Here is a 16,496-nt window from a genome sequence, read left to right as displayed (position 1 = left end):
TGCAACGTCAAAAAGGCTAACTTGCTCCAAGAAGAGATTTAAACTCAAAAGGGGCCGAGGTTGTAGCTACCACTGAGCTGAAGGAACAATCTGGCGATGAGACTGCAGGAAGCCGGGGTATTTGAGCTGAAGGTGATGAAGGTCTAATTGTTGGCAGGTGAGGAGATGAGCCCAGGTGCTGGATGATTGCAGGCGCGCTCAAGCCCCACACACACACATAGACAGACAACAGAGGGGAGACGAGCTGAGGTCACAGCGGAGCCGTGATAGATAGGACATCCCTGTCTGATGCCTCTCTGGAGCTGAACTGGACAGCTCAGTGCGCCCCCTACCTTTACCAGACAAGTAGCTTCCTTGTACATCAAACCCAACAGTGACACAAACCCTTCAACAAAACCAAATGCTCATAAAGTGGAAAAAAGAAAACCATGATCAACCCTATCAAAAGCCTTCTCCTGATCTGATGTTATAACACCAACATCAATATTGTACAGTTTACAAAGATCCAACAAGTCTCTCATGATGGATCTGTCCGGTACGCAGTAAGACTGGTCTCTGTGGATTATAGACTCTAGAACATTTTTAAGCCGGTTGGCGAGCACCTTGGAAAGAAGTTTATAGTCTGTGCAAAACAACACCACCGGTCTCCAGTTCTTAAGTTAGGAAAAATCTTGTTTTTTGGGTAACAGTGATAGTACTGTATGCCACATGATGTCGGTAACAGGCCTGTCTGTGAACACTCCTGCAGCATCTCCCACAGGTCGGCTCCCAAACACTTCCAGAAGTGTTGATATAAGTCTGCAGGCAGTCCATCCAGTCCAGGAGCTCTACCAGCAGCCATCTGACGCACAGCAGCAGTCAGCTCTCGGGCCCAGCTGAGGAAGGTCCTGAAGCAGCTCGTCAACACTCTCTCTGTGGTTGTCCTTCTTACTGAAGAGGGTGCTGTAAAAGCTTACGGCATGTTGTCTTATTTCAATCGGGTCAGTCATCATCTTACCATCAGGGAGGCGGAGACACACCATTTGTTTGGTCCGAGAGACAGACTTCTCCAGATTGAAGAAGTAGGAGGTAGGAGCATCCATGTCCCTAACACTGGTGAACCTTGACCTAACCAAAGCTCCTTTAGCTCGTTCTCGTAGAAATTAACCTAGTTGTCGTTTCTTCTGTTGAAGCCTGAGTGTCTGTGCTGGTGTGGGTGAATAGACTTTGCTCCAAATCCCTGATTTCGTTTCCTAGATCCTCAATGACCCTTTTGACTTTTACTGTGGAGTGACTTGTATATTGTTGAACAAAGACTCGTATATGTGCCTTTCCTACATCACACCACTGACTCAGGGACTCAAGGTCACTGTCCTGAAGCAGCTTAACGTTGAAGTGCCAGTAAGAGCTGCATTTAGTGGTTGGTGAGGTTTGAACATCTAAAGTGACTAGGTGATGGTTGGTGAATCCTACTGGGTAAATGTGACTGTTCAATAACCGGTAGCTAAAACTATGAGATATGTAAACCCTGTCCAGCCTGGCTGCCCTAATGTTCCCATTCAACACCTTCACTCATGTGTACTGTCTAGCCTGGGGATGTTTGACCTTCCATACATCCACCACACCTGACTCTGCAATCACCTGTGATAAGGTGGCAGATGACTGTAGATGAGGTTCCTCTCCTGTTCTATCCAATGAGAAATTTATGGTGCAATTCCAGTCCCCCCCCCCCCCCCCCCCACCTTTTGGGACCTTTCCCTTTATTACTCTTCATTATCTTCCTGAGACTCATTATGTGCTTTTTTAGATGGAAACGTTTGTTTTCATCTAATAAATCCACACTAACCACTTTCTGTAATGTCAAAATACTTTTAATAAATTTGTCTGCGTCTGGAAAATACTCAAAAACATTTACGGACTTTCCAAACATTTCATCCAGGAAGTTATTAATTTCCTCCAATGTGTACAGATCTCCACTGTAAGACTGTGAGTCTGTGACAGAGAGACAGTCAGAGTCAGTGTCGTACTCCATCTCCTCCTCCTTATCCAGAATTCATGACCGCTACTCACCTTTGGACCAGCAGCCTGACTTTGGACAGCTTCAGCTGTCGGCCCTTTACTGCTGCCTCCTCCACTTTCACTGATACCTTTCTCTGCTCCTGCTGTCAGTGCTTCCTCTACTCCTTTCCTTTCCTCTCCTCCTTTCCTTCCCTCTGTTGTGAAACTCACAACAGCTGAGTTCTCATCAATCATTTTATCTCCGCTTGAATCAGCTCTCTGTTCCCCGTCCTGACTGTCTGTCTGTCTGCCCGCTGTGTCCCTCTACCACTTTGGTCTTGGTCGGCAAACTTTCAGCCAAACTCACCACGCTCTCCACCACGGACAGACAGAAAGAGTCAGGATTATGGGAAAGACTGGTAGGGGATGGACCCAAGCGCAGAGAGGCACGGAAGCAGAATGATTTGTTCAATGAGGATTTAATACGAAAACAAAAAATGTCCAAAGTAAAGTCCAAAAAACGTGTAACAAAAAAGTCCAAGGGAAAAACCAAGGAATAGGCAAAACTCAAAAAATGGGTAAGGCTATCAAAAAAACAATCAAGAGGGAAACCCACTTAACTGAAGACAACAGGACAAGAACCAACACTGGGAACATACGATGGATGAGCATAACGGGAGAACAGCAGACCAGGTAATACAACAGGAATCATCACAGACCAGGATACACCACAGACGAACCGACAATGAGACAGGGGACACACAGGGTTTAAATACACAGGGAAGGTGCAGGTGATGATACGCAGCAGGGTTCAATTAAGGGCAGGGCAGACAATCACAGAGGCGGGAAACAGACAAGGACTGGAAGTGAAGTTAACACAGGACACAAGAGGCAGGGAAAGTCAAAATAAAATGGAAGAAACAACTAAACAAAAACCCAAACCCAAGAACAACAGAGAGCCGCAGGCCACCACCCATGAGGAATGGGCTAAGACCCCCCAGGAACCAAAACGGCGCTCCACCAATCACCAAAGACGCCCGCCATGAAGGGACCAGAGACCGCAGCAGTCACCGAAAGCGGCACTCCGCACTGAACCTGCAGAAACCACCTGCAACACGACCCGTGCCCAGCCACTCAAACTGCTCCCGTCTGAGCCGTTCACCGAAAACAGCCATCAATCGAGTGCAACTGCATTTAGTAAAATAATTTAGTAAAATTAACAAATGAAGCTTTGCGTAAGTTCATGCAGGACACGGAAGTCATACACCCCCAGCTGTAACCAGCTGACAGCCAGCCGATTGAATCGCTTCCATTCGGCCACGCACCAATCACAGCCCACTCTCACTTCAAGGAGGTTTATTTAAATATGACTCCCTCCTCACTGATTCATTCTACATCTACGCTGTTACAGACCGCACTGCTGGCGAAGCTATCCAAAGTACATCTACGCTGTTACAGACCATACTGCTGGCGAAGCTATCCAAAGTAAGTAAGCCATGGGGCAAGCCATGAAGAACTCTTTCAGTTTTTCGTGGCAAATGCAAACGATCAGGGCGTAGTGCCTCCCGTCGCTCCTCTCCCTACTCCCACGAAACGTTCAGCTAAGCAGAAGAACTGTCGTCTCCTCGCCGCCATCGCTCATGCTTCCGCTTCCACTGACATTAGCTCCGCGGCTAAAAGAGCAAGACAACTTCCGAACGCCAATCTTCAGGAAGAAGATCCGGTCTTGGCCGCTCTCACAAACATCCAGTCTTCCCTTAGCGGGATGGACGCCCACCTCCAGGTTCTGGAAAACCGTTCCGACCGCTTTTCCCAAACTTCGATCCCCGGGACATCTACTACAACAGCCGCAAATCTCCATGCCGCGTCTACGGCAGCTTGTGCGCTTCCGTATGACGTCACACCGCATAGAACGCTGGGAACTGCAGTTCCCGTCGCTTCCGCCGGAGTGCCATTCTTTCCTCCTGCCTCTGCAATTTCTCGTCAGCTGAGGAATCAAATTATTGCAGGTAACAATGTTAATTTAATAAAAATTCTGCTGTGTTCTACTGATATACCCGACAGACGTATTGTTGACTGTGGAGAGGTCTCAGTCGTCTTGAAGGAAAGCGATCCCAGACTGGCGAAGAGTCTGACCATGGCCGAGTTTAACGTGGCATTTGGAGTCTTCAGAGACGTCATATGCGAAGTCGACCCAGATCGTCGATTCGAACTGGAGACTTATTTAGCCATTATTTCAGACCTAGCAATGTTTTACGGCGGCACTCTCTTCTACGAGTACCACAAATCTTTCTCCGCAAAGGCGGCTCTGTACATTCAAAAATTCAACCAAAGACTGGACTGGTCCATTGTTGATCTGGCGCTGATGAGCAGACATTTCACAGGGCATCAGGCCCTTTCATGCGTTGTGTGCGGGTCTTTTTTCACACACAGCGAGCTTTTGCCCACAAACGGCGATCCAAACACAGCCTGGACAGGATCCTCACCACTTTTTCAGCGACGAACGGAAAAGTGGCAAGGTGCTTTTAAAAAACAATACTTCCCAGACTCCTCTCTGCATCAATTTCAACGAGAATGTTTGCAGATTCTCTAACTGTAAATTTATACATGCTTGCAGGTCCGTGTGTCCCTGCCACACCCGTCTAGTGAAAAAGAAGTAAATAAACCATCTACACCTGTCACCTGTCTCAGAACTTGGCAAAAAATTGATGAAGCATCCAAATCGTTGTTTTGTCAATTATTTACTTACTGGTTTAATTCAAGGTTTTCTTGCTGGTTTAAGTTTTCTTCCAAAAATATCCCACGTCTGTAATAACCTCTATCTGCTCTGAAATAACCAGAAATAGTGGACATGTTATTGGCCAAAGAAGTCGAGAAGGGCTACATGATCGGGCCTTATGATGATCCGCCATTCCCCACATTCCGCATTAATCCTATAGGCATAGCAACTCGAAAATATTCTGGAAAAAAGCGTCTGATAATAGACTCATCAGCACCCCACGACGATAGCGCTCCAAGCATTAATAGCCTAATACCTCTCGCGCCTTTTTCCCTATTCTACGCAACAGTCGATAACGCGATTCAGTTCATCAAGGTAGCCGGTAAAGGAGCATGGTTAGGGAAGGGTGATATAACAGACGCCTTCAAGGTCATGCCACTCCATCCTTCTCAGTGGCACCTTTTCGGCGTCAAATGGCGAAATAAAACTTATTTCTCAGTTAGACTAAGCTTTGGCTTTCGTTGTAGCCCCTGCATATTCAATACCCTGTCTGAAGCACTTTGTTGGATACTGTTAAATAACTGCAAATTGCCATTCGTACTTCACTTGTTAGACAACTTCCTTGTTGTGGATTAGCCACAGTCCCAACCAGACCGATGCATTAGTGCACTCAAGGACACTTTTAAACAATTAGGTGTTCCTCTCTCCGCAAGAAAAAACCCAAGGCCCATTGAAAGAGATCGAGTTTCTAGGCATCACATTAGACAGCGATCTAATGCAAGCATCACTGCCTCTCAAAAAGCTGGTTCGTATTAGAGAAGTCATGAAAGGTGCGGTAGATGCAGAGTCTATTACCAAACGTGCTCTGCTGTCCTTATTAGGCCACTTTAACTTTGCGATGAGAATTATTCCTCAAGGCAGATCTTTCATATCCAGATTACTTGACCTCTCAAAAACGGCGGACAAACTTCATGATCTTGTTGCCTTAGAGGAAGGCTGTAGATCCGATTTTTAGATTCTGGACTTTGCTGTGTGATAATTGGAACGACATCTCGTTCTTCTACAATGACTATACCCAAACATCAGTCGCTCTAAAAATCTTTACTGATGCAGCTCCTTCCGTTGGTTTTGGGGGAATCTACTACGATCAATGGTTCGCGGACACCTGGCCAAAAGAACTGCTCGCTCTCCCTCCAAATCTACAATCTACCGCACTCTTGGAGCTATATCCCATCATTGTTGCATGCATTCTCTGGGGCAGCCTATGGTCTCGAAAAAAAACTTGTAGTTTTCTGTGATAATGAGACAACTGTAAACATCATAAAGAAAGGTCGATCTTCTATTCGCCTCATCAATCGATTCGTCAGACGACTAGCTTGGTCGTGTGTCATGGGTCATTTCACTCTCCGCGCAGCGCACCTTCCTGGCCTCAATAATAAAATTGCTGACTCTGTCTCTTTTAAATTTCAGGAGTTCAGAATCCTCTGCCCCCATGCCGCACCTCAAAGCCTGCATTGCCCAGCCTTCTTGCAAACTGTCCTAGACTAGAGGGTCCTCTTCAATCCTACATGAATTCAGCATTAAATTCGAGCTCTTCCCTCTGTCGGCTGCTAAAAGCAGATCATTGGATACCTTGAGGAGGGTGGTTGCTATGAGGTGTATGAGATTGAGCACAGCTGATAGGTCCTTGGATGGGATAGGGTGGGCAGTAGCATCAGCTAGCCCAACTACAATCCTGGAATACTTATAGTTGTGCGCCTGCTGGTTCCATTGCAGGTGCATTGTGCCCCATCTTACTCCTGTGACTGCGGTCGGTAGGTTGGTGCCCAAAGAGAACTGAAAGGATTTGTCGACCAACTGTGATTCAGGCTGGTCGCACTGTAGAGCTTCAACCAGGTTCAAGATGATTGCAGATTTGTTTGCCCGCAAGGCAAGGACCGCTTCCTGATGCAGACTGTCCTTTCACAAGTGTCCAGCCTTCACAACGGGGCAATATTAAGAGGGCAGTATTATACCTCGTTGGTTGAAGTTTCAAGACAACAGGGAAATGTGTCGTTTTCCTGGAGGAGGGCAAAGGGAGGTCGTCCATGTTCTGAGGGCTTTATCTCCCCATCCTGAGTGAGTTTCCCTGATTGAGTACCTTGTTCATCCAGCAGCGGTTGTGGTGCTTGGTTATAATCATTGAAACCATAGCATTGGGCTTCTGTTTGAATTGGTAAATCGTCAGGTAAGGGTTGCTGCACCTTGCCCATATTTTGGGTTGCTTGAATTCTATTAGCAGATCGAAGCAATTAAGCAAATCCTTACCGGTGAGCAAGGGAACCGAGTCAAGAAGAGACACGTAGACTGGATGGACAAGCTTCATTGGTTTGATCGTCCAGTATATGAGGGCTAACAAGTTCAGCTTGGGGCCTACTGTGGACAAAGCCTGGACCTCCAGTGTACAATGATGCAGATGGAGGGTTTGTCCTTACTGTTGTGCTATTGTTTTAAGTTGGTCGAACAGCGCGGCAGACACTACAATGATATAAATATGCGCCTCATAGGCCAACACCAGTTCAAGTGTTCTAGCCAAGTTTTCGGTGAGTTCACCTAAAAGCTGTTGCACAGGTTGCGTGTTACGAACGACAGAAGTGTCTGCAATGGCTGATCTGAGTCTAGAGTCCAGCTGGACCACTAGAGTAGTATTGTCAGTCACCGGGAGATTGCTATCAGGTGAAGCCACATCTGGCTCTTCCTTGATTGGACCAGGTAGCGAGTCGCTTTATCATGATCATTACTATCTATATTGTCTTTACACAGGGGAACCAGCCAGATTGCTGATTACACTGTGGTTTGTAAAAGTGTCTGTAAGAGAAAAACATTCACCAAAGCCAAGGATCTGCAAGATTCTTCATGAACTGCATGAGCAAATTTGCTCCTTTGCTTTTGGTATTGGTCCTATCTCATCATAACATCTCTAGTGATGCTGGTAGGCCAAGATAGCATTGTTCATTTCATTTTAAAGCTCCAAAGTCCGCTCAGTGCAGTCAGCTATCACTTAATCTCTATAAACAGATTCTGCATTCACCTGTCGAATGTTTGGGCAATGGGACAAGATTTTGGTCTTGGAAGCACTCTGGTTAGTAGTCTGAGTAGTATTTTTTAAACTGTCCATGCAGAGTGCTTTTTATAGGTTTGATATTAGCTTGTAAACTGACTACTTGTGAAACAATCTGGATGTACACAACTCCAACTCCAGTCTCGCGTTTCAAGTTTCTAATCAGACTGTAAACACACTTTAAACTTCCGCCGGCATGTTTGTGGATTGTCATGCATTCATTGAATGGCAGTGAAGCATAATGTTACTCCTGACTGTTCTCGTCCAGGCAAACAGTTTTTTCAGCTCAGACATAAATCCTTTTTAGCTCTCTTTGTTGCTTTTCAAGGCATCTTTGTGTAGAATGACATTGTAGCGTAGTTCTCGTCCAGTCGGATGATCAGGTCTGAAATCAGTGAACGGACCACAAAGTCGGTTTAAAGGACTTTACAAACAAGGGGTGTGACAAATTCACAATACGAAAATGCGAAATACTCGCCTGCGAATTATAATAAAAAAAAAAAAAAAACTGTTGTTTAAAGCCTGAACAGTCTCCACATTGTGTCGAATACTGTTTTCCTGACGATATTTGTTACCCCCTACTTATACCTGAAACACAGAGGGGGGCGCTATCAGTTTAACAGGATGGAAGAACTATTCGACTGGAGAACAGAATTAGTCTAAACTTCAGTTTCTTTCTCATACATTTCAGCTGTAAAGATAGGTAACTAATTGGCGCAGTAATACTGTGATGCAGTTACGGCTACCATTTAGCTACCAGTGGTGCTGAATACTGTAGCACACAGGTTAATGTCTGCAGACAGCAGGCCGGCCAGCGCCACTAAAAGGAATGCTATAATAGTTTTCTTATCAAGTGTAATTATTTATGTTAACTTGATTTAAGGAACTGTACAGAGTTGTGTTCAATGACAATAAAATCCAGGATTGTTCTATTTACTTATCTGTAAAAACTTGCCTCAAAAAAAATAAAATCTGCCCAACTTTCCAATCACGACACTTTATTTTCCAATTTACCACTCAAGCTGCCAACACTACAATTGAACTGTCTGTTTGGGAATCAAAGTAATAAATAATAAGTAATAAAAGTATAAGCACACACATCATTGGTCAACTACGTTCTTACGTAGTTTTTTACAGAGGATACGTTACCATTCCTGATTGGACAACAAATATGGTGATGAGATAGATGTTGATAAGAATGAAGGTTCTGCACATGAGCACAAATGCATGGAGAATCATGAGGGCTTAACAGGTATGATATGAAAAATGTATGCAGGGTACCAATCTGATACCAGTGTTTAATTAATAAGTTGTATGCCTCACTGTGTGTAAGAGACTGGGATCATTCTTTTATGTGTAAGGTAACATCAGGCTTGACTTAAACATTGCTTTCTTAATTATAACTATAACTTTAACTATATATAAATGTACTGAATTGTTATATGGGCAACTGTGGCTCAGTGGTAGAGCAGGGTCGTCCTTCAATCAGAGGCTCCGCTAGTCCATGTCGATGTGTCCTTGGGCAAGACAATTAACCCCTAATTGCTGCCCTAGCTGTGCCTACGTTGTGTGAATGTTGTATGAATGTTAGATAGTCCTGATGGGCAGGTGGCTCCTTGCATGGTAGCCCCTGTCATCAGTGTATGAATGGGTGGGAATGGGTGAATGATGACATGTAGTGTTAAAGCGCTTTGAGTGGTCGGAAGACCAGAAAAGCGCTGTACAAGTACAGTCCATTTACTATTTACCATTTATTTATTAAAGTAATGATATCTGATATAATATATGTTATATTTCCTTGTTGTGTTTTATTTAATTGTAGAAACCCTAAAACATGGAACCAGAAGTCACTTTCAACTGGACCAACGTTGTGACTGCCACACATCCCTGCTACGAAATAGATAATTTCTATTTCATACTCACAAAAAAAACTTCTATTATTTGTGTATTGTTATATATTTTTCTAATGCTTTTGTCCGTCAAAACAATATGTGGAAACCTTCTTGTTATAGTATCCGTATTTTATTTCCGACAGCTCCACACTCCTACTAACTACCTTATTCTCTCTCTGGCTGTGGCTGACCTGCTTGTTGGGATCATAGTCTTTCCTTTAAACATGGCATTCTCACTTAGCTTGTGTTTGTATCACGGGGGTTTATTTTGCAAAGTACGAAGCACTTTTGATATAACACTGAGCACAGCTTCTATTCTGAACCTATGTTGTATTTCTATTGACAGATATTATGCAATATGTCAGCCTCTGACCTATAAAACTAAAATAAGTTATCGTGTTATTGTGATCATGATCCTGGTGAGCTGGGGGGTCTCTGTTCTAATTGGAGTTAGCGTCATCATTGCTGGATTAAATAATCAAAAATGTGAGGAAAGTTGTTTCATTGATGTTCTCATAGAAAACACTATTGGATCTATATTATCATTTTACCTTCCAGTGATCATAATGCTCTGTATCTATCTAAAGATTTTCCTTGTGGCACAGAGACAGGCACGCAGCATCTGGAACACAACCTGTCAGAGAGCAACGGGTGGGGCCACTGTCAGTAAGATGGAGAGAAAGGCCACCAAAACTCTGGCTACTGTTTTAGGAGTTTTTCTATTATGTTGGACTCCTATCTTTCTTTGTGTCACCTTTTTTTCTTTCATTAATAATTCAGTATCACTTTCTGTGATGGAAACACTAAACTGGCTTGCACTCTCCAATTCAATGCTCAATCCATTTATTTATGCTTTCTTCTACAGCTGGTTCAGATCTGCTTTTAAAATGATAATTTCTGGAAAAATATTTCAAGGTGATTTTACTGACTCAAAACTGTCTTGACATGAACTACTTAAATGGCTTATTATTCATCTGTCATAATAAAGATGATTATCTTCACACTTTGTCATATAACTTTATTTTTCATTGTACTCAGAATTGCACATTTCTGCAAATGTCATAAAAATCATTTTAGAAGTATTTGTTTCAAATAAATGTTCCAAGAAATAATGTGAAACAATAGTAACTAACACAAAACAACAACATAAACTGGATTAATTAAAGCAAAAATGACCTGACTGTACTCTGTCAGGAGTACATCGAATATAAAAACATTTTAATGTCATCATGTATAAAGGCTTTGTTTGTTTGTTCGTATAATGTTGGGATAGCAGTTTGGCTGAAGTATTTTCGCCCTGGTAAGACATACCTGGAATCCAGTGTTTTAATTATTGCTCTGAGCCAGTCTTTCTCAACTGTCTGTAGCGGGACCATTTCCTTGCAGAGGTGGATCGTTATTGAGTTTGTAATGTCGCTCCACCCCTTGCTTTTCTTGTCATATGCAGCGCCACACTTGGTATTCCAACTCATGTTTTCTGCTAAGGTGATGGAGTAAGTTGCTAGTGTTACCGGCAGCTGCAACAACAGTGGCTCGGCAGACTTTGCAATATATAGTCTTTTGGTCGTCGGATTTTTTAAAACCGAAACACTGCTCATTATAGGTTTATGGTTCATGTCATTTGACAAATCAAATCAAAAAGACAGTGACATTACAGAACAGCAGTGTACAAACACAGTACATTGAAAATAAAACATTCCCCACACCAGACCACAGAACCTTGCTGTTATTGTCCGGAAACAATCAGGTCCTAAGTAATTTGTGTATATACACATTCTCATAAAATGGTTAGCATATGAGCCTTCTGTTATCTTGCACTTAACACAAAACTTTGATAGATCTGGGTTCATTTCATTGCATCTCCCTGGGGTAATATGTAGCCAATGATTTATCTTAAAGTTCCTTTGTTCTATTAGTGGTTAACATATACCACATATCATACCATCCTATCTTTAATTTCTACACCAAAATCAGTCTCCCATTCCATTTCAAACGGAATATATGATTATGTGAAAGTCACCATATACAAATCAGGTAGAGAGATGGTGATGTGGATAAATAAGTAGATCCTGATGGAGACCATCGGAAAGTAGAAGCATCAGTGGGTGCACAAGGATCCTGCTTGGAGAGAAATATTGCTTTAGATTTTGCGTAGTTAATCTTGTATCTCGTAACTCAGTTAAGATACTTACATTGAGTAATATGTCACCAGCATACAATGATATTTTGTACCGCTTGGCCCCTGTTTGAATAGCCCTAACATCAGGATCAGTATGGATGACCTCTGCAAGAGGCTCTATTGCTAATGCTACGAGTGGAGGTGATAGCGGCAGCCCTGTGCAGGGCTTCGTTCAAGTGGAAAGATGGGCGACCATTTGCTGTTTGTAATTACAGAGGCTTTTGGAACAGCATAAAGCACCTTTGTCTGTTTAAGGAAGTTCTCAGCAAGTCCAAAATTAGCAAGGACATGGACTAAGTATGGCCATTCTATCCTATCGAAAGCTAGACGTGCATAATGATACGACCAATGTCTTGTCTTTTACTTTAACACCATATTGTAGTATATTTAATAACAGCCTTTTTATGTTATTTAATGAATTACATTTTAAGAATTATTTCTCTAGCAATTGACAACATATTGAAACGTGAGCATTTTGGGCTACAAATAAAAACATGTAAGCTAGCTAACGCTACATTGTTATCTTAACCAAGATTGTTTGTGTAGTTTCTTGAGGTAAAATGGCAACATAGCAACAGGACACAGTGTGGGTTCCCTGGCTGCTCAAACATAAATCCCTGTCGGCTGTCTTTGGGTTTTTTTTGTGCAGCATTGAATGATAGCGAAGCATTCTCCTGATTATTATCGTCCAGGCGGATGATCAGGTTTGAATGTTGTTTAGAATACTGTTTATACCTGAAGCACCAAGAGGGGGCGCTATCATTTTAACAGGAGGGAAACACTATTCGATGGGGGAACAGACTTTGACATAACACCTGCTTCTTTCTTAACTTTTCCAGCTTTTCAGTTTCTCTCTCATTAATTTCAGTTGTTATGATAGGTGACTAATTGGCACGGTGATACTGTAATTAAGTCGCAGCTGGTAATGGAGTATTTTACAACGGGTTTGAATAGAGCTCAGCTGATCATAATCATAGAAGGGAAGTATCTGTTTTATAAATGACAGTGTTTACCACAGAACAGGTGCAACTCAAGGCTTAGATCAGGCTCATTTCCCCACTCCTTCTGATAGCTTTTCTCATATTTTACTCATTTTGGCATTGCACAGGATTTGGCCACCTGTGGTACCACACACTGTAGCACACAGGTGAATGTCTGCAGACAGCAGGCCCTCTAGTGCCAATACACAGGTTGCTAGGATTTGGTTTTTCAACCTAGTGTAACTAATTATGTTAACGGGATTCAAGGATCTGCAGTGTTGTGTATAATGACCATAAAAATGCAGGATTGTTCTGTATACTAATCTGTAAAAACTTTGCCCACTACTCTTCTTTCCAGCTCAAGCTGATGAAAACAAGTTCAATCGGCCAGTTTACCACCCAACCTGGCAACACTGCAATTTAGCAAAATCTTTTAAGTGGAACTATTGAGGTTTGGATAAGAATCAAAGTTAAAAAAAATAACAAATGGAATTGTGTTGAGGCATCCCAAAAAAACAGAAGAGTAGACGCTCACACAACCGTGAGAGTTTAACAGGTATGATGTAAAAAAAATGTAGAGAATTGTTGTGTTGACTGTAAAAAATATATATATATATATATACACACAGTATTTATATTATAAATTATTTTATGTCAGGTAACATATCAGGCTTGACTTACACATTACCTTCTTAACTTTGTGAAACAAAATGTAACAAATAAATGCTTGGATGCAAATGTATTGTTAAAATATCAGATAACCTGATCTGCCTATTGCCCAGATACCATAGATATATATCAAATCAATGCTTACTGCTAATATGTCTTTAATTGTAGGAACACTCAAACATGGAACCAGAAGTCACTTTCAACTGACATTGTGACTGCCACACATCCCTGCTACGAAATAGATAATTTCTATTTGATACTTTTCATACTGGGTAAATGTGACCGGTAGCTAAAACTATGAGATATGTAAACCCTGTCCAGCCTCGCTGCCCTAATGTTCCCATTCAACACCTTCACCCGTGTGTACTGTCTAGCCTGGATATGTTTGACCCTCTATACATCCACCACACCTGACTCTGCAATCTCCTGTGATAAGGTGGCAGATGACTGTAGATGAGGTTCCTCTCCTGTTCCAGCCTTCACAACGGGGCAGTATTAAGAGGGCAGTATTATACCTCGTTGGTTGAAGTTTCAAGACAGGAGGGAATGCGTCGTTTTCCTGGAGGAGGGCAAAGGGAGGTCGTCCATGTTCTGAGGGCTTTATCTCCCCATCCTGAGTGAGTTTCCCTGATTGAGTACCTTGTTCATCCGGCAGAGGTTGTGGTGCTTGGTTATAAGCATTGAAACCATAGCATTGGGCTTCTGTTTGACTTGGTACATCGTCCAATTACTGATCAGGGACAGGTGAAGGGAGTTGGACTGGTGCTGAGGGAGTGGCTGACAGGTAGAGTGAGGAGCTACAGAAAAACACACAGAAGCTGTGTCTCAATTCAGGGGCTGCATCCTTCGGAGGACCCAGCCTTCGCGGTCTACGTGGGCCACGTCCTTTTAGGACCGCGTAGGCTAGACCGTGCAGTCTACGAAATGAGACGGCCTACGCCACAGAGGACTTCCTGTTTGCGTCAACAGCTGTTCCCGCCCGCCCCTACCCGCCCCCCTCTTGCTGCTCCCGTCCCTAAAATCCCTGCTCAACAGGATTATATATATATATATATATATATATATATATATACATATAAATACATTAAACTAAAACCTATTCAGTATATATACTGGAAAGGTTTTAGTTTAGTGTTTTAATCAGTTTTTTATCATATATTCAATAATTAATTCATAGATCTTTTTCATAATATTGTTTTTCTATAATAATAATCAGTTAATTAAATCAGTTACTAATAACTAATTTTCAATCAGTTATAGTTCTTGTAATTACATTCATTTATCAATAACTTTATTTCATTTCATTCACACATACATATATATATACATATATATATATATAGCAATCCTAAAGCAGAGGAAATCAATCAAGACAGTTAACATTAACAGCAGCAAAACAAATGTCAGCAAACGTGTTTATTAACTTGCAGTAACACATGTGGATATACTTTATATTTTCTAAATAAGTTGCCCCCCCCCGGCACATTTTCTCAAAAATTGTCCAAATCACATTGAGAAAATGATGAAAAGAGAAACATTTGTCAATAATGTTCACACAGGGATGCAAACTTAGAAGATTGACACATTTTACACAGCAGAATATATACATATTCACATAGAAATCATTTACATGGATGTCTTATGTCAATTTAAAGAAATAAAATAAAAAGGTGACATCACAACTGTCATCTCTGTGACAGCAACATGAACAAATGAGAAGGATCTACTGGTTGTGTTATTAGTACAGGATGAGAGCTCATGTAACTGTAACCTTAAGTGCAGGATGGTCAAATGGAGATATTACAAATGGACTAATGTCTTAATTCAAAGCTACAGTTGCTGAATGTTTGTCCATCGTTCTCTCCTCAGATCCTGGCTCTCTGTAACAAAACAAGAACAGAATCAGCAAAATACTCAAATTCAGTGTATTCGTGTAGTTAATCTCAACGTTTGAAATGTTACCGGACTTAAAGTGATATTTCAGGTTCACAACCTGTCTACCTGAGCTCACGTTGGTCCGTTTATGTACATGATATAAAGTATAAATCATCTGTAAAATCATCACACACTCAGTCAGATATTATTCAACCTCTGAGGTTTGAAAGTGAAGTTATTAAAAGTTACTTTACAAGGCTTACTACGGTCGGATGCAGGCAGCCGAGCTGCCGGTAATAGCGCACCGGCACGCAATGCATCTTGGGATATGGTGGGCCGCGAAGCATACATCAGATGTGTCCTCCAAATCTCCGACGAGAAGGCTGCATTCGTCGGCTGCATTGAAGGACTCTTCAACAAAAATGCGAAATGGGACAGCACTAGTCGCAGCGCTGTGACGCAACCGGTCTACGAATGCAGCCTCCGAAGGATGCAGACCCTGAATTGAGACACAGCTACAGAACACACAAGGCAAAGCCTGATCGTGACAGAGAGATGTAACATTGGGGGACAAAGGGTTGGAAGCTCTGGGGGATTTCAGATCTTCTGCTGGCGACCGAGGAGGCATACCAGCCGCCTGGGTGGCTCGGATTGGATCTCACATTTCATGGAATCGATATGTTTGTTTTGTTATTAATAGTGTGATTCGGTTTGTAACCGTTTGTAACTGTTTTATGTTTCTTGGATAATAAATCCATTTGATTTTGACTTAAACCTGCTGTTGTGTTTTGGAGGCGATTGAGAGCACACGGCTGCAGGGAGGGGGGGGCGATTTCTCTGTGTTCAAAAGTTATGACCCTAACACTGCACCTGGCCCATATTTTGGGTTGCTTGAATTCCATTAGCAGATCGAAGCGATTAAGCAAATCGAAGCGATTGAGCAAGGGAACCGAGTCAAGAAGAGACGCGTAGACTGGATGGACAAGCTTCATTGGTTTGATCATCCAGTATATGAGGGCTAACAAGTTCAGCTTGGGGCCAACTGTGGCCAAAGCCTGGACGTCCAGTGTACAATGATGCAGATGGAGGGTTTGTGCTATTACTG

At 42.4% G+C, this 16,496-nt stretch overlaps 1 protein-coding gene across 1 annotated transcript; it reads left to right on the top strand.

The window, feature by feature from the left end:
* The first annotated feature begins 1,528 nt into the window (after positions 1–1,528).
* LOC142941989 (trace amine-associated receptor 1-like) lies at positions 1,529–10,632 on the top strand. Its single transcript, XM_076084121.1, has 2 exons — positions 1,529–1,578; positions 9,768–10,632. Exons 1-2 carry the CDS (start codon positions 1,529–1,531, stop codon positions 10,630–10,632), a joined length of 915 nt encoding a protein of 304 aa, XP_075940236.1.
* The last annotated feature ends 5,864 nt before the right edge of the window (positions 10,633–16,496 follow it).

The sequence above is a fragment of the Anarhichas minor genome, unplaced genomic scaffold, assembly GCF_050575085.1.
Source record: "Anarhichas minor isolate MPS153535 unplaced genomic scaffold, ASM5057508v1 ptg000136l, whole genome shotgun sequence".
NCBI classification, from domain to species: Eukaryota; Metazoa; Chordata; class Actinopteri; order Perciformes; family Anarhichadidae; genus Anarhichas; species Anarhichas minor.
Note: the sequence above shows the minus strand (reverse complement) of the source record. Positions and strands in the feature narration are given on the sequence as shown.